Here is a 19,596-nt window from a genome sequence, read left to right on the forward strand (position 1 = left end):
GCATCAAATTAAATTATAGGAGTAAACAGTAACTCAGCAGTCAAACAGAACAAGAAGTAACATGAGCAGCTTCAAAAAACAAGGAAGAAAAGGAGTACAAACAATGCAGGACACCCTAAATATTCAGGAGGACCTAGAGTCATCAGAAAAATGGTCATATAAAGAACTCAAGGAACACCTTAGACAGATGGAATGGAACCTTAAAGAAGATACAAGACAGCAAATTCAAGCAGCGAAAGAACACATTGAGAATGAATTTCATAAACAGATAAAAGAAGAAGTTAAGCATCTTTATCAGGAGATAGAGATTATAAAAAATAATCAAACAATAATTCTAGAAATGAAGGAAACGATAAACCAAATTAAAAACTCAATTGAGAGTATCACTAACAGAGTGGAGCAAGTCGAAGCCAGAACGTCAGATAATGAAGACAAAATATATCATCTTGAAAAGAGTCTAGCCAACTCAGAAAGGCTGGTAAAAAAATCATGAGAAAAACATCCAAGAGTTATGGGATAACATAAAAAAACCAAACTTACGAGTCATCGGGATAGAAGAAGGTACAGAGATTCAAACCAAGGGAATGAGTAACCTGCTGAATGAAATAATTACAGAAAACTTTCCAGAAATAAAAAAGGAAACAGATATACAAATTGAAGATGCATACAGGACACCGAGCACACAAAATCACAGTAGACCAACACCAAGACACATTGTTATGAAGATATCCAATATACAGAACAAAGAGAAAATATTAAAAGCTACAAGAGAAAAGAGACAGATTACATTCAGGGGTAAACCAATAAGGTTAATAACGGATTTTTCATCACAGACACTGAAAGCAAGAAGGTCATGAAACAATGTATTTCAAACATTGAAAGACAATGGATGCCAACCAAGAATTCTATATCCAGCAAAATTAAGCTTCAGGTATGACAACGAAATAAAAATCTTTCATGATAAACAAAATCTAAAAGAATTTGTAGCCAGAAAACCAGCATTGCAAAGCATTTTGAGCAAAACACTACACGAGGAAGAAATGAAAAACAATAACCAAAACCATCAGTGGGAAGTGCCTCAGTAAAGACAGAGGGCGAGGGGAAAGATAATCATGGAGAAACAAACTAAATTTTTTTAAAAAAAGGATAAACAATCAAACATGGATGGAAGTTCAAACCATGTATCAATAGTAACTCTGAATGTTAATGGCTTAAACTCTCCAATAAAGCGACATAGGCTGGTATCATGGATTAAAAAAACAAATCCAACAATATGCTGCCTCCAGGAGACACATCTGATTGGAAAAGACATACACAGGCTGAAGGTGAAAGGATGGGAAAAAATATACCATGCACACGGTCCTCGTAAGCAAGCAGGGGTGGCCATCCTCATATCGAATAAAATCGACTTTAAGACTAAGTTAATCAAAAGGGATAAAGAAGGTCATTATATACTGTTAAAAGGAACCATTCACCAACAAGACATAACAATTATCAATATTTACGCATCAAATAATGGTGCTGCGACATTCATAAAACAAATTCTCCTCAAGTTCAAGAATCAAATAGACCACAACACAATAATTATGGGTGACTTCAACACACTTCTCTCACCATTGGACAGATCCTCCAAACAAAAGTTGAATAAAGAAACTATAGAACTCAATACCACAATCAATAACCTAGACTTAACTGACTTATATAGAATATATCAACCATCATCAAATGGATATACTTTTTTCTCAGCAGCACATGGATCCTTCTCAAAAATAGACCATATATTATGCCATAGGGCAACCCTCAGTAAATATAAAGGGGTGGAGATAATACCATGCATTTTATCTGATCATAATGGAATGAAACTGGAAATCAATGATAAAAGAAGGAAGGAAAAATCCTACATCACATGGAAAATGAACAATCTGTTACTGAATGATCAATGGGTTACAGAAGACATAAAGGAGGAAATCAAAAAATTCTTAGAGATAAATGAAAATACAGACACAACATATCGGAATCTATGGGACACAATGAAAGCAGTTTTAAGAGGAAAGTTCATCGCCTGGTGGTCATTCCTCAAAAAAAGAAAAAACCAACAAATAAATGAGCTCACACTCCAACTCAAAGCCCTAGAAAAGGAAGAGCAAAACAACAGCAAATGTAGTAGAAGGCAAGAAATAATTAAAATCAGAGCGGAAATCAATGAAATTGAAACAAAAGAAACTATTGAAAAAATTAACAAAACTAAAAGTTGGTTCTTCGAAAAATAAATAAGATCGACAGACCTTTAGCCATGCTAACGAAGAGAAGAAGAGAGAGAACTCAAATTACTAACATACGGGATGAAAAAGGCCATATCACAACAGATGCTACAGAAATACAGAAGACAATTAGAAATTATTTTGAAAACCTATATTCCAATAAAATAGAAGATAGTGAAGACATCGATAAATTTCTGAAGTCATATGATTTGCCCAGACTGAGTCAGGAGGATACACACAATCTGAACAGACCAATATCAATGGATGAAATTGAAGAAGCCATCAAAAGACTACCAACCAAGAAAAGCCCAGGACTGGATGGGTACACAGCGGAGTTTTACAAAACCTTTAAAGAAGAATTAATACCAATACTTTTCAAGTTATTTCAGGAAATAGAAAAAGAGGGAGCTCTGCCAAATTCATTCTATGAGGCCAACATCACCCTGATTCCGAAACCAGACAAAGACACCTCAAAGAAAGAAAACTACAGACCAATATCTCTGATGAACCTAGATGCAAAAATCCTCAATAAAATTCTGGCGAATCGGATACAAAGGCACATCAAAAAAATTGTGCACCATGATCAAGTAGGATTCATCCCTGGGATGCAAGGATGGTTCAACATACGGAAATCAATAAATGTTATTCACCACATCAATAGACTTAAAGATAAGAACCATATGATCATCTCGATAGATGCAGAGAAAGCATTCGACAAAGCACAGCATCCCTTTTTGTTCAAAACTCTCGAAAAAATAGGGATAACAGGAACATACCTCAACATTGTAAAAGCAATCTATGCTAAGCCCCAGGCTAGCATCATTCTGAATGGAGAAAAATTGAAGGCACTCCCTCTAAAATCTGGAACAAGACAGGGATGCCCTCTCTCACCACTTCTGTTCAACATAGTTCTCGAAACACTGGCCAGAGCAATTAGACAGACGAAAGAAATTAAAGGCATAAAGATAGAAAAAGAAGAACTTAAATTATCACTATTTGCAGATGACATGATTCTATACCTAGCAGACCCAAAAGGGTCTACAAAGAAACTATTAGAGCTAATAAATGAATTCAGCAAAGTGGCAGGATATAAAATCAACACGCATAAATCAAAGGCATTCCTGTATATCAGCGACAAACCCTCTGAAATGGAAATGAGGACAACCACTCCATTCACAATATCCTCAAAAATAATAAAATACTTGGGAATCAACCTAAGAAAAGAGGTAAAAGACTTATACAATGAAAACTACAGAACCCTAAAGAGAGAAATTGAAGATCTTAGAAGATGGAAAAATATACCCTGTTCATGGATAGGCAGAACTAACATCATCAAAATGGCGATATTACCAAAAGTTCTCTATAGATTTAATGCAATGGCAATCAAAATCCCAACGACATTTCTTGTAGAAATAGATAAAGCAATCATGAAATTCATATGGAAAAATAAAAGACCCAGAATAGCAAAAGCAATTCTAAGCGGGAAGTGTGAATCAGGCGGTATAGCAATACCAGATTTCAAACTATATTAAAGAGCAATAGTGACAAAAACAGCATGGTACTGGTACCAAAACAGGCGGGTGCACCAATGGTATAGAATAGACGACACAGAGACTAATCCACAAAGTTACAACTATCTTATATTTGATAAATGGGCTAAAAGCATGCAATGGAGGAAGGATAGCATCTTCAACAAATGGTGTTGGGAAAACTGGAAATCCATATGCAACAAAATGAAACTAAATCCCCTTCTCTCTCCATGCACAAAAGTTAACTCAAAATGGATCAAGGACCTTGATATCAAATCAGAGACTATGCGTCTGATAGAAGAAAAGGTTGGCTCTGATCTTCAGATTGTGGTGTCGGGCTCCAAATTCCTTAATAGGACACCCATAGCACAAGAGTTAACAACTAGAATCAACAAATGGGACTTAATTAAACTTAAAAGATTTTTCTCAGCAAAAGAAACAATAAGAGAGGTAAATAGGGAGCCTACATCCTGGGAACAAATTTTTACTCCTCACACTTCAGATAGAGCCCTAATATCCAGAGTATACAAAGAACTCAAAAAATTAGACAATAAGATAACAAATAACCCAATCAACAAATGGGCCAAGGACCTGAACAGACACTTCTCAGAGGAGGATATACAATCAATCAACAAGTACATGAAAAAATGCTCTCCATCTCTAGCAGTCAAGGAAATGCAAATCAAAACCACCCTAAGATACCATCTCACTCCAGTAAGATTGGCAGCCACTATGAAGTCAAACAACAACAAGTGCTGGCGAGGATGTGGAGAAAAGGGTACACTTGTACATTGCTGGTGGGACTGCAAATTGGTGCGGCCAATTTGGAAAGCAGTTTGGAGATTCCTGAGAAAGCTGGGAATGGAACCACCATTTGACCCTGCTATTGCCCTTCTCGGACTATTCCCTGAAGACCTTAAAAGAGCATGCTACAGGGATACTGCCACATCGATGTTCATAGCAGCACAATTCACAATAACTAGACTGTGGAACCAACCCAGATGCCCTTCAATAGATGAATGGATAAAAAAAATGTGGCATCTATACACAATGGAGTACTATGCAGCAATAAAAAATGACAAAATCATAGAATTTGCAGGGAAATGGATGGCACTAGAGCAGATTATGCTTAGTGAAGCTAGCCAATCCCTAAAAAACAAATACCAAATGTCTTCTTTGATATAATGAGAGCAACTATGAACAGAGCAGGGAGGAAGAGTAGGAAGAAAAGATTAACATTAAACAGAGACATGAGATGGGAGGGAAAGGGAGAGAAAAGGGAAATTGCATCAAATGAAGGGAGACCCTCATTGCTATACAAAATTACATATAAGAGGTTGTGAGGGGAATGGGAAAATAAGCAAGGAGAGAAATGAATTACAGTAGATGGGGTAGAGAGAGAAGTTGGGAGGGGAGGGGAGGGGGGATAGTAGGGGATAGGAAAGGTAGCAGAATACAACAATTACTAATAGGGCATTATGTAAAATTGTGGATGTGTAACCGACGTGATTCTGCAATCTGCATTTGGGGTAAAATTGGGGGTTCATAACCCACTTCAATCTAATGTATGAAATATGATATGTCAAGAGCTTTGTAATGTTGTGAACAACCAATAAAAAAAAATCAATATGGTATGGACATTTAATTTATAGGATAAGAGTAAGAGTGAGGGATAAATATAAGTAACCTCTAGGCTTCCCGTTTGGCCAACTGGGTAGATAGTGGTGCCATTAAGGGAGTCAGACAGCGGGAAGAAAATCAGATTTGAAAAGAAGATAATGAAATTCATTTAATTAGGATCAAATACAAAACTTAGAAGACTCTCAGGCGGCCATGTCCAGAAGATAAGTAGGTAAGATTATATCGTAGGAAGAGAATTTAAGGATTTCTGAGTCATCAAAGGAATTTGATAGTTAAAACCACAGTATCATCTCAGTGACTAGGTAGAATATGAAGAGAAAGGGGCTAAGGATGACACACTGAGAAACACACTGAGAAACATTTGAAATGAGTGACAGAGGAACAGAAATGTAAACAGGAAGAACAACAACAGGAAGCTGTTTTTTCTTTAAAGGTTACAGGATAAAGGATGCCTTTTGCCTACTAAGATACCTATAGAAAAGGGGATGTTTACAAATTATGGAGATTACACCATGCTTTAATTCATTTACTTATCATTCTCTAAGTCATATCTAATGGTATGTTTCTTAAATCCACAGTGGGCATGAGAATTTTCTAAACTCAGTAGAGGGTAGAGATTGTACTGTGTTAATATTTTTGTATTATTTTAAAAATAGAGGCTGCACACATTTGCACACGCCTGTGATCCCAGTGGCTCAGGAAGCTGAGGCAGGAGGATCGTGAGTTCAAAGCCAGCCTCAGCAAGTTAGCAAGGCCTAAGCAACTCATCGAGACCCTCTCTCTAAATAAAATATGAAAAAGGGCTGGAGATGTAGCTCAGTGGTTAAGTTTTTCTGGATTTAACCCCAGGACCTATTCCCCACCGCCAAAAAAAAAAAAAAAAAAGAAATGGATTTTTATTCTAGCATATTAAGAAAATTGGAGAGAATTTTTCTTTTCATGGGACTATTGTTAGTATACTTAAATAAGTGTTAAAGATTCAGAAGTATTATTTTCAATCACCTTATATTAAGAAAAAGAAATCCAGATAATCCAACTTAGAAGAAAACAATTGTACATTTACTATGAGATGGCAAAGTCCTGATGCTAATATATTAATTTGAACTGTTCTTCAGTGGTGAGCTGGAATGAGAATGAAAAAATACTTAGACCAGTGTTACAGAAAAGGTCTTCCAAGATAATATTTTGAGTTTCATGCCAAAAAGTATTAAGTTTAGTGAGTATTTCAAGATAATATTAGTGATAAATTGATTGGGGCCACAAAGGATTATTATTTCTGTTTTGATCTCTAGCACTTCACCTTTGATGTTTTCACATAGTTGTATATCTCCTAAGTCATGAAAGAGCGACCTTTAAGTACTCAAGTACCTCTAATATCCTTGTAATATCCAGCACAGGCTGAGAAATATTTCAACTATAACTTAGAGTTGCTTTCCAGACTTAATCATTAATTATTTTGACAAATTATAGTATGAATTATTGATATACCTGAATATTTGCAGTTATTTTGAGCTGAAATCCAATGATTTAATAAAGAAGAGATATACTCATATAACATTGCCATAAAGAGCCTTTCTTGAGAAATTCTCATATAACTGCAATTTCCTGATTATATCCCTTATATAGATGTGCTATAGCCTCAAAGATATGTATTTGTGTTTTAAAATCAATATTGTATACTAAGAAACATGCAGCAGAGTGAATTCATATTGATAGTCACTGTCTTTTCAAAGTATTGGTAATTTCTGATGACATTTGCAATCATATATGATATATATATATATATATCAAGAGGTGCTAAAAATATAAATTCTTGCCGTCTGACATGGGTTTTTCTGGCTTTCTGTGCCTTTATCATTCAGTGTTTTGCTCTTGGTCACCTAAACTTTCACCAATGCAATTTTGAGTTTTTGTAGTTTGTGTTTTAACCAGCCACCCTCCCTTCCCCTTTTTTTCCCCCACATTTCTATCATTGTGGTGTAGGGCATTTCTGATCTGCAATTGTTCTGTATTATGTCTTAGTAAATTTTAAGTGATATTGAAAGCATAATGTATATACTTTTAAGGTACAAGCTAGATATTTTTAAATCAAAATCGATTACTTAGAATTTTCAAATTAAAAAAAGGTAAACCAATATTCTACATAAACCCATTCTGTAATGTGTATAGTCTCACTGTAACACATGTGCTTAGAGTTTGCAAAATTTGATTTAGAGAAAATGTTTTCACTTTGTTGCACAGAAATCTTTGCAGATCAGCATTGCTGACTACCGGAAAACATATAGTAACATACAGTGTCATCTGATTTTTAGTTTTGCTTCCATGTTGCTGCAGTTAAATTCTGTGCATCAAAATAATTGGCCATTATGTACTAGATGTGATTGAACAACATTTTAAGTTTTTATTGAACATATGCAAACTGAGTGAATCCTAATTTTTCCATATATTTTTATACCTTTATTTTCTCTGATATTTTCTGATGTGACATCTTTTTTCTATGGTCAATCAGAAAAAAATGCATCTTTAAGATAGAACCTTAAATTTCCTAATTTATATGCAGGGCTATTAACCACTATGGTTTTAACATGCATTTGTATCAAAGATCGATTAAATTTCTCAGAGCTTTACTTAACAGAAATGTCCTTTTTTCAAGTCTAAGTTTGCTTTTTCAACACAGTATTCATCAATTTTAAGAAAATTTTTCATTTAAGACAATTTAATTTTATGATGAAGCATTTTAAAGAGTTTATTAAAAAGCTTCCCTAGTATTCATATTTATTGTAGGAGAAATCTTTGAGTTTCATTAATCTTTCATAACATGAACAGATTTGTTTACTATTAAATTTCAAAGATTCTGTTTACTTGATACTAAGTAATAGTATATACAATCATTTTAAAAATGATTGAAGTGTACATAGTCATTTGTTTTAGAATTATTTTCGATAGATATTAAAAGAAAAACCATTTATTTTTTGGCTTTAAATGAAAACTAAAATAAAACCTTTAGAACTTTTTTTAAGGATATGTGCTTAACATATCTATGCTTGTTTTTAGAAAACATGCTTGTTTGTAGAAAAATTCACAGGCATTCCAACGTTTGTTAAATATTTAAGCTATAGTCTTTCAACATCTTAATAAAGGGATCTCTATTCAGTAATGTTTCTATATATTGATTTATAGCATTGTTCTAGACAATGTGTTTAAAAATAACTTTTAAAAATTTTTTAAATGGATATTTGCTTGAATTTATCTATTTTTTACCTTGGATATTTGCTTGAACTAATCTATTTTTTACCTTTTCTCCTAAAATTGCATCACCCAAAAAACATGTCATTACATTTTCTCTCCTAGACTGAGTGAAACAGAAGTACCCAGATTGCTGATATTTTTATTTAACTAAATGAAAGTATGCCGTAGATTTTTATTTTTAAATAGAGCTATTCCTTGTCAGACAGCTAGAACATTTGATTTGATAATAGCCCCCTGAATTCTACAAAAACTATGGAAAACATTCACCAGTTTGCTTGCAAATCAACTCTGCTGCATGCGTTCACAAGTTTCATAAAGATTGCATGCTTTCTGTTTTCAATACAAATTGTATTTTTTTTCATACCCATCTTTGCTTTTTATTTTTTTATTTTTGTTTCCCTTTTCTTGGTTGGATGCCTGTGTGTGTTTATTCCAAATCCCTGTCCAGTCCTGGAGTTTGAACTACGGAAAGCCAAGGAGACCATTCAGGCCCTCCGAGCCAACCTGACAAAGGCTGCAGGTGGTGTACATAAAACTTTTTTGAGACTTTTTCTACTTTGACAATGTAGAAGTAGCTGGGATATTTTAAAATATAAAATAGTAAAACATTATTTATATTTTTTTCCACCAGAACATGAAGTTCCTTTACAGGAACGAAAAAATTACAAATCAAGTCCTGAAATTCAGGTGGGTGAATGACAGATCTAAATGTATCTTCCACATAAAATGGTAGTACAAGTATTGAGGAGCTAAACTTGCAGTTTACATCTGTCTTTTATTTTGTTTCCAGGAGCCAATCAAACCTCTTGAAAAGAGAGCTCTAAACTTCTTAGTCAATGAATTTTTATTGAAGAATAACTATAAGCTTACATCAATAACTTTTTCAGATGAAAATGATGATCAGGTAAAGTCACTTTATTTTAAAGTAATTTGTTTCCTTTTTTGACTTAGTTTACTTTATCTTTTATCTGTTTTTTTTTGTTGTTGTTGTTGTTGTTTGTTTGTTTTAAGTTACTATACCTGTAGTAAATTTTAGTACCATTCTACTGGTTAGCAAAAACCACAATCCCTAACCTTCTCAGTTTTGTATTCCATTGGTTTACAGAGTATTTTGTTTTCCTGTGGCTTCTACATAAAGACTTTTTGTTCTTTCCAGATAGCTTTTTATAACTTCCCAGTAATTTATAATCCATCCATAGTTGCCTGTATTCATAAAGTGTGCTGTTTGTTTTTAATTTAAAATGTTTACTCAGTAATATAGATTAATTTACACTTAGAAATTCAGTTTAGGGTTGGAATTATAGCTCACTGGTAGAGCGCCTGCCTAGCATGTGTGAGTCACTGAGTTCAAGCCTTAGTACCAGATAAAAATTAATTAATTAATTAATTAATTAAAGGTTTCCTGTTCATCTACAACTAAAAATATTTTTATTGAAAATAAATTCATCATAGATAACAAATTAGACTAAAAAGTAATAAAAAAGAAATTCAGTTTAACTGTAAAAATTTCAGTAGCGTTATGACAATTAAATGTTAGGTAACACAATAATTAAGATGGTGTTTCAAATGAAAGTGAAAATAGTAGCTGTACTTCTGAATAGGGACCAATTTTAGATGTTCATTCTTATTTTCCTGATAAAATCTTCTAAGTAAAGAAATGATGGCTAAATTTAGTGTTATCTTTTAGCTCTGGAAATCTTGGCTACTTAGTATTAATGGATCTGTTTGAATTATATACCTTAAAAAGCTGAATTCCAGAGAGTTCATTAGGTGGAAATAAGGAGCCCATCATTTCTTGGTTTTTTTTTTATGATATTTTATTTATGTTTTTGGTTGTGCATGGAGATTGAACCCCGGACCTGTACATGCTGGGCAAAGACCATACCTCTAAGCAATACTTTCATCCCCAGGAGATCATCATTTTAAATTACATTTATTTCATTGGTTCATAAAATCTTACATGGATCTTTTTGCATCTCTTTAAGGGAGATAGCATTTCAATAGCCTCTTAGTTATTGCAAAGGGCTAGACTTAAATATACTACAGTAATGCATTGCTTAAGAGAATAGATATTTTCTGAGAACCACATCATTAGGCAATTTCATCATTGTACAGACGTTATAGAATAAACTTAAACAAACTAAAATGGTTATAACATTGTTAAGTGATATAACCTTATGGGACCACCATCTTACATGAAAGCTGTAAATATCTAGTTACTTTTTAAATAGTGGCTTTACTGAACATATACTAAGTAGAAGACATTGAACTGGTATTTTGCTAACATAAATGCTTACTTTACTATGATTATAGCTTAAGTGAATTGTGTTTATAAATGATGACTAACCAAAGAACAAGAAAAATTTTGACTGTGGGAAAGACTAAGAGGCTAAAACAAATGCAGAAAGGGGAAAAGAAAAACAAAGAATATTTAGGACACATATAATAAATAGCAAGATTATAGGTTTAAACTTCTGATGAAGGCCCAGACACTATAAACAAATTTGTTGAGAGAAATTAAAGAATACTTAAATGAAGAAATATATTGTTCTCTTTGATAGTTAACATTGTGCTCAATGTTGTCTGTTAATTTTGATTTGTATTTTTAATGCAATTCTAATCTGTATGTCCCTCGCATTTTTTATTCCTATGGAAAAGGTAAGGAACTAGTATAGCCAAAACAACTTTAATAAAGAACAGAGCACTTAAACTAAAGCTACCTGATGTCAAGTCTTAAAAAATTTTACAAAACAAGACAGTATCATTTTTAAACAGACAAGTTAATAAATGAAACAGATTGGAGTCCAGAGATAGACTCACATATGGAAGGTTCTTTGATCCCCCACAAATGCAAAGTAAATTCCATACATAAAGAACAGCATTTTGGCCTTGGGGTTGTGGCTCAGTGGTAGAGTGCTCGCCTAGTACATGTGAGGCACTAGATTCGATCCTCAGCACCACATTAAAAAAAAAAAAAATGAAATAAAGATAAAAAAATGAAATAAATTCAAAAAAGAATAGCATTTTCAAATGATCCTAAAACAATTTGATATCCATATGTTCTCCAAAATGAAAACCAAACCATATTCCATAACATATACAAAAAATCAGCTCAAAATGAATCATAGACTTTAGTGTAGATCCTGAAAAGCTGTGAGGCTTCTAGAGGAAAACAGGGAGAAAATCATTGCTATTTTGAAAGGTAGGCTAACATTCCTTAGATCTGACTACATGTTTGTTCTCCATCAGATATGCTGTTATACAAATTAATAGCTTTTGCTCTTTGGAAATCATTGACAAGTAAACAAAAAGACAAGTCAGTGTATGTAAAAAAAAAATCTGTTTATATTCATTTTTTAGCTTTAGGTGGACACAGTTATCTTTATTTTATTTTTATGTGATGCTGAGGATCGTTTGAACCTAGTGCCTTATGCATGTTAGGCGAGTACTCTACCACTGAGCCACAACCCCATCCCCTGTAAAAGTATTTTTAGTGTAACAATATTTATAAGTAGTATATTTCAAACGAATTTGTTAGAGTGCTCTAACCTCAATAATAAGAAGTTAACCCAATTTTTAAAAGAGATTTATGCAGGTACTTCACCAAAGAAGATATAAGAAGATATTGTCATGGCAAATAAGTGCATAAAAAAAGATACTCAACCCCTTTATTCATTAGAGATATGCAAATTAAATTACATTGAGATACCACAACACATTTCTTAGACTAAGATTGTACAAGTCTTGACAAAGATGTAGAAAGTCTTACGGTTGCTGGTTCTAAGCACAATTTAGAAATATAATAAGTTTTGGGTTAATAATAGATAAAAGGACATTTGAATAATACATGTAATAATCATTTAATATTTTTTACAAGTTCAAATTTGTTTAATTCTTGTTGTGGGCCAAGCACTATAGTAAGTCTTTTAAAATTATTGCATTTATCCTAAGAGCTAATAAGTAATATATCCATTTTACAGATGACTCATTTAAGCCTCGAATTAATTTATAACAACAATGAGTGGTAACTAACAGAAATTTCATATGTGGGTTTGGTTTTCTCCAAAGCTCCCACTCTGACTATGCATATTCATGTCAAATTAATCCTTAATAATAGCAGTCTAATTATTCAAATAAGCCTTTTCTAATGTATTAGGGAGAGATGGGTTTATAAGAAAGTATATTGAATGTTGATTACTCAAGAACTTCTAAAGCTCTTCTAAAAATATTTGCCCATAGAAGTTGAAATGCTATGCCTTTTTTAGTTTTAATAAAGTTATGTTAGATTGAATAAAAGAATGTTTCAAAATGCAACAAATCAAAAAGCAGATATTTGGATTTTGAAAATTGCCAGAAGCATTTTTTTTTTGATAACGTACGTTAGATTCAAAGAGCTACAGCAAAAAGACAAGCAAATTAAATTAGCTATTTATCCACTTGAGTTTATACTAATCATATATAGATTGGATAATGAAAGAAGAAAACAGTGCTATCATTGAGTTTACTTGTAATGTGCAACATTAAGTACAATTTATGAACTATGACTTTCTTAATCTAAAAATGTTGAATGACTTCATGCTGTTATTTCAGCACGTTTTTGAAGCTGTTAGAGTTTACATTTAAGACAATTAAACCTACTTACCTAGAATGTCAGAAAACTTACGAATAATATGATAATTCTTATCACTTGGAACATATTTTGACATTACAGCAAACTTATGGTTATATTTTATTTTTCAGATGTTATCAACAGTAATTTTAAAAATGCAAGATAGGGCTGGGGTTGTTGCTCAGTGGTAGAGCGCTCTTGCCTTACATATCTGAGGCACTGGGTTCAATGCTCAGCACTACATAAAAACAAATAAAGATATTGTGTCCATCTGCAACTAAAAATATATTTTTAAAAAATGCCAGATAAGGACCTGAGGTTGTGGCTCAGAGATAGAGCGCTCCCTTGGCATTTGTGGGGCACTGGATTCAATCCTCAGCACCACATAAAAATAAAATAAAGGTATTGTGTCCACCTACAACTAAAATAATAACAATAATAAAATGCCAGATAAAAATTGTCTCTACGATTTTTTTGTTATTACTTTTTAGGATTTTGAATTATGGGATGATGTAGGATTAAATATTCCAAAACCTCCAGACTTACTACAGCTTTACCGAGATTTTGGAAATCATCAAGTGACTGGTAAAGATCTTGTGGATGTTGCCAGTGGAGTAGAAGAAGATGAATTAGAGGCTCTTACACCAGTTTTGGGCAGTCTTCCTCCATCCCTTGAAATGCCTCAACCTGTAGAGGTAAGAAATACAAACTCAAGTTCATAAAAAATACTTAAACTGTGTAAAAACATATGATGAGATATTGAATTACTTTTTCTCCTTTTTTGATTTTAGAACTCTTTGCTAATACAAAAATTAGAAGATAAAATTAGTTTATTAAATAGTGAGAAATGGTCATTGATGGAACAAATCAGAAGACTTGAAAGGTTAGTACTTAGTCATTATTTGTGAAAATTCTCTGAACTTTGTAAAGACAGTGGTAGATTATATACATATATGAAACAACTTTTCAATTGTAAAGCATACTTTTTCATGTTTTAGTAATTCTGAAAGAATTATAATGGATTTATGTATGTAAAATTAAAAATCCTTTATTCCCCCAAAAAAGTTCTTAAATCACTGTGGTGGTATTATAATTGCTTACGTCTTTAAACTAAGAAATAAGGTATTTTGATCTCCCGTGTTGTGTCAGTATTGATAAGACAACTCTTCCACATTGGTGTTGTACATTTTTCCCATTATTTTATTTTGTTCTTATAATATACCATAATAATCTTATAATAATCTGATGTCTCCCACTTTGCGCATGAAGAAAGGAAAAGTAAGTGCCAATCAAAAACTAAGTGTATAAGGCCATTTTTATGACTCATTGTTCAAGAGTTTATAGCTGTGCCTTTATGTATATGAAACATTTGTGAATATTGTAGAGCAAAAGATTATTATTTGCCAAACCATTTGCTATTAATGTTACATTTTTTAAAACATTGAACCCATTATGGGGTTTATGCTATTAACAAAGTTTTCAAGTTGTTCTATGGTAATTTCTCTCTTGTTCTGCAGTGAAATGGACTGCCTCAAAAATGAACACTTTGCTATCCCAGCAGTTTTTGAATCTATTCAACCTTCCTTAGATCCATCTCCCCACAAAGACTCTGAAGACAGTGGACAAAGTCAAGTTGTAAATAATTTAGAGAAGGGAAAAAATAAGGATATCCATCCTTCAATAACAGATAAAACTGATTCCATTATTCTTAAAGAGAATTCTTCAGATTCTTTCCCCAGGATAGAAAGGGAAGGAATGCCATCTTCTTCTCCAGCAAGTAAAACCACAGTTCATTTTGATAAACCCAACAGGTTAGTATGCATCCTATATTTTAAAATGTACCTTTTATTTTATTGAACTGGTAGAACTTCAGTTATTATTTGTACTCATTTTTCTTATTTGCAGATCAAATGTGTGAATTTCTTTACATTTTACAGGAACATGGCATATAGCAAAGTTTATGACACCAAGGAGAAATAAATAATAAAGGGGCTAGGTTTTGAAGTGCATAAATAATATGTATGTTACTATGCTGTATAGACTTAGCCAGTGTGTTTTACCTTTTCTTTGTTCAGTCAGTATCAAATTCTGAAGGTTTTAGTGCTGCACAGTTGCTCATGTACTAAAAAGGGAATAATCTTTGCTCCCAGTCATTTTTCCTATACCTACTTCTATTGCTGATATTGTATTATAAATATTCTCTTAATCTCTTTATTTAATTTTGGGGGGTTACAGTGCTTGAACTCAAAGAAATGAAAAAAACATGGTCCCTGTCCTTCATGATCTACTTGAGAAGGCAAAATATAATTTTGAAATCTTTTAGGATATAATTTGAAAAAATATTTTAAGATAGGAATATTCACTAGGCTGTATTTATATGTTTTGGGCATATAATTTAGTTCATAGTGCTTTATGTATACTGACTCTTTTAATCCTTATAAATATAATGTGGTGTACTTTTATCCACAAACCTTTTTCTTCTATTAAATAGAGAAATATTGTACCTACTACTAGGATGCAATAGCAAAGCATTACTAAATTTGCTTTAGGTTCAAAAGTCCTTTTTATTAGTGGGAAGTATTGGATTTTTTTTATACCTATTAAATTTTTTTTTCTTTAGGTAATTATGGGGGTTAATGAGATGAAATAGATGTTGTACAGTCCTCAAAATGTATTTTTTCAAAGTTCCAATATGGAAAAGATATTTTAAAAATCTATTGTAATACTCAATTGTAACAGCATTATAAGTTCTTTAGTTTTTAGAAGAACTACTGTATTTATTTATTTTTTTATTCTAAAACAATCCAAAGGAGATATATTAAATTCGTTCAACTAAATTTCTTTTAGTTTTTACTGTGTTCCCCTCAGTGTTACAAGGATTGCAGTAGTAAGCAAGACATATAGGAATTCCTTCAGTTACAAATTTATAGTATGAGAGAGACAATCAAGCAATTACATTAAAGTATCAAAAGTGGTAGTATAATTGTTGCTTTGGAAACACACAATTAAGTCCCCTAACCTTGTTATCTAAGCAGGAAAGATTTCATGTATCATCAAAGTGTCATCTAACCTGGGACTGAAAGACTTAAGTTACAGGAAAAGAGATGAGTGTTCCATTAAGAAAGATTACTTTGTACAAAGAAAGCAGTGTGCTTTTTGAAAAATAGGATTTAGTAAGATTTGGTCAATAAATATAAATTAAAGGAATAATTGAAAGCATCCTGCAGGGTAAAGATAATTAGAAGGTAGCAAGGCTGAAAGAGAGGAGACTAATATAAGATGTATATATTGGAAGAATCCAAATAAGAAATGAGTAAGACCTGTTAGAGCTTTGAGAATGAGGATTGAGAGATTTTTGGTAGATTTGCAAGATAATTGAAAGTTAAATGATTGATTGGATTTGGGGTTAAAAGAAAGAATCAAAGCTGATATGTGTTTTCTGGCTTAAGCAAGTGGGTAGATTATGGCCCCTTTCTTTGATAAAATATAGGAGGAACATAAAAGAACAAAAGACTCAAATATTGGCACACCACTTGAACTCTGCAATCATAGAGATTACTGGGTACCACTTTGTGGCATATATTAAATAAGCATTATTATATAAGTTTTGGTGTTAGCCTTTTCTTTATAAGTTGAGCACAGAATGTATAACTTAATCATAATTTTTGAATGCACTATAATAGAGATCAGTGTTGTGTTAGAACTGTAAATGGGTCTAACCTTCTGTATTAAATATAAATAGGTTAATATTTTCTATTACTAAAAGACTTTTTCCTCTAAAATGTATTATAAACATTGGTTTATCTTTAAATTTTGCCACTTTGTTCAATCCCACAACACCACATGTGGGTCTCTAACATGAAAGTTTGTTATTGTGATACATATTAGCACAACTTCAGTTGCTCTTAGCAATATACTATGTCAACCTTTGTATCTACTTTACCTTCATTAATCTTTTTGGAACCATGGAGAATTGGAGGTGAGAAAAGTCCTCATTTTAGAATTTGCAAATATTTTCTATAGTCATTGCCACTATACTATTTCAGATTTGATCCAATAACTTAAGGGCCATTTGTTCATTCACATAACATCAAGCTACTTCAGGATCATTGGTTTGTGTTTTCTCCCCTGTATTTTTCTTCAGTAAAGTGTTCTCTAAGTAACTGATGGTTGAGAAATTTGGTTAACGTTTATAAGTTAGAAATAATGCAGAAATAGTAATATGCACTACTTTTGCCTTAAATGTCAGTGATAATTCTTTTGTATTGTCTCCTTTTCATCCATTGTTTTCTTCTAGGAAATTGTCTCCTGCTTTCCACCAAGCACTACTTTCTTTTTGTCGAATGTCAGCCGATAGTCGTTTAGGATCAGAGGTAATTGACACCAGATGTTCTTATTAACTTCCTTAAAGTATTCTACTATTTTCTTCTTCATGTCTCATATAAAAGCATATATGATAACATTGTAGTTCAAATGAAAGTCTGTTATTAAGAAATAGTACCTTAAATTTTAAACTTATAAGGAAATTAGTTGATTATTTCTGCTTTTGAATGATGTTTTTTAAGTATTTTTAGTAGTAGTTGACACAATATCTTTATTTTATTTATTTATTTTTATGTGGTGCTGAGGATCAAACCCAGAGCCTTGCACGTGCTAGCGAAGCGCGCTACTGCTAATCCCCAGCCCCAGCCCAGATGATTATGTTTATTAATATTAAAGTAATCTCTTGTCTCTGTTTTTAAAATGGTATTCTAATGATAGCATCTTTTGGGCACAATTCGAAAACTAACTTAGGTGTATACTGTTTTATGTTTCAGGCATTTTTAGATAGTGATTATTTTCATTCAAGGTGATTGTTTTTGATAGCTGAGTTTGTTAACTATCATAACTGTTTTTCTCTTATAATTGTTGTGGACTCATTTTGAGAGCTTTCCCCCCTATTCCCCATCTTTGTATTCACTTCTTTTCTAGCTGTTTTTTAGTTGATTCCACTTGTCCTTTCATGGGCTGTATCTTAGATTATCTCTGGGAATATCAAACAGCTAGAGGATGGTTTGGTTGCACTCTGGAAATCTTCATTATAAGATTATGTCTGCTTCCTTGGGCTGGGTTTGTGGCTTAGTGGTAGAATGCTTATCTAACATGTGGGAGACGATGGGTTCGATCCTCAGCACCACATAAAAATAAATAAATAAAATACAGGTATTGTCCAAATACAACTAAAAAATAGTATTTTTTAAAAAAGATTATATCAGCTTCCTTGGACCACCTTTTATATGCAGCTTTATTGTACAAACTTCCTGGATAGTGATTGCAGTCGTATATTTCAGGGATAAAAACATAAACAACCCCAAACCTATGCAATCCCTACATGTTCCCAGAATTAAAGCCTGATGGGCCTCCGTGGCTTCACCCTAATTTTTTTACTACTATTTTATTTTATCTTTTAAACATTTTTATTTTTAATTGGCACATAGTAATTACACATATTTATGGAGTATGTTGTGACATTTCAGTACATTAATACCGGGTAATGATAAGATTAGTGTAGTTGATATGTCTCTCACTTCAGACATTTATATTTATTTGTATTAGAACATGCAAAATCATAGCTATTTGAAATATTCAGTTAATCGTTGTCCACCATACTGATCCTATCGTGCTATAGAACATTAAAAGTTCTTCCTTGGGCTAGGGATAGAGCTCAGTTGATAGAGTGCTTGCCTTACATGCACAAGGCCCTAGGTTCAATCCCCAGCAACACGAACAAAAAGAAGAAAAAAAACTCTTCCTTCTAGCACTGTAAAATAAATAAAGTTATTCCTTCTATCCAATGTGCCCCCCTTTAATTCATCTCTGGCCCAAAAAACGTTAATGCCATTTGGGGTCAATGTTGTTGTGGTCTTTATTACCATAAGTTATAATATTGGAATGTGTGTTCAGAACAGAGGTGGCAGGATCCAAATCATTTTTAACCTACTCTTTTTTTATTAATATTACTTTTAGTTGTAGATGGACACCATAACTTTAGTTCATTTATTTATTTTTATGTAGTGGTGAGGATTGAACCCAGTGCCTCATACATGTGAGGCAAGCGTTTTACCACTGAACCACAACCGCAGCCCTTTGCACAGAATTCTTCCACTGTCAACATTTTTTAATTATTTGGTTTTGTAGGTGTCTCGGATTGCAGACAGTGAAAAAAGTGTTATGTTAATGCTGGGACGCTGCCTGCCACACATTGTTCCTAATGTACTGTTGGCAAAGAGAGAGGTAAAACACATCAAGTATTTTCACCTTAATAATG

At 32.7% G+C, this 19,596-nt stretch overlaps 1 protein-coding gene across 7 annotated transcripts in view; it reads left to right on the top strand.

Moving 5' to 3' along the window:
* Positions 1 to 19,596, top strand: part of RELCH (RAB11 binding and LisH domain, coiled-coil and HEAT repeat containing) — a 112,943-nt gene that overhangs the window by 30,265 nt on the left and 63,082 nt on the right. For 6 of the 7 annotated variants that reach the window (XM_081263662.1, XM_081263665.1, XM_081263663.1 and 3 more), the window contains exons 3-10: positions 9,129 to 9,200; positions 9,312 to 9,367; positions 9,471 to 9,584; positions 13,781 to 13,984; positions 14,081 to 14,172; positions 14,807 to 15,100; positions 17,587 to 17,662; positions 19,467 to 19,562. In XM_081263662.1, the coding sequence (XP_081119788.1) occupies positions 9,129 to 9,200; positions 9,312 to 9,367; positions 9,471 to 9,584; positions 13,781 to 13,984; positions 14,081 to 14,172; positions 14,807 to 15,100; positions 17,587 to 17,662; positions 19,467 to 19,562 (1,004 nt within the window). The remainder of the gene's footprint in view (positions 1 to 9,128; positions 9,201 to 9,311; positions 9,368 to 9,470; positions 9,585 to 13,780; positions 13,985 to 14,080; positions 14,173 to 14,806; positions 15,101 to 17,586; positions 17,663 to 19,466; positions 19,563 to 19,596) is intronic. The other variant, XM_081263666.1, reaches the window with a different exon arrangement.

Source organism: Spermophilus citellus (genome assembly GCF_964194105.1).
Source record: "Spermophilus citellus genome assembly, chromosome: 12".
Lineage (NCBI taxonomy): Eukaryota > Metazoa > Chordata > Mammalia > Rodentia > Sciuridae > Spermophilus > Spermophilus citellus.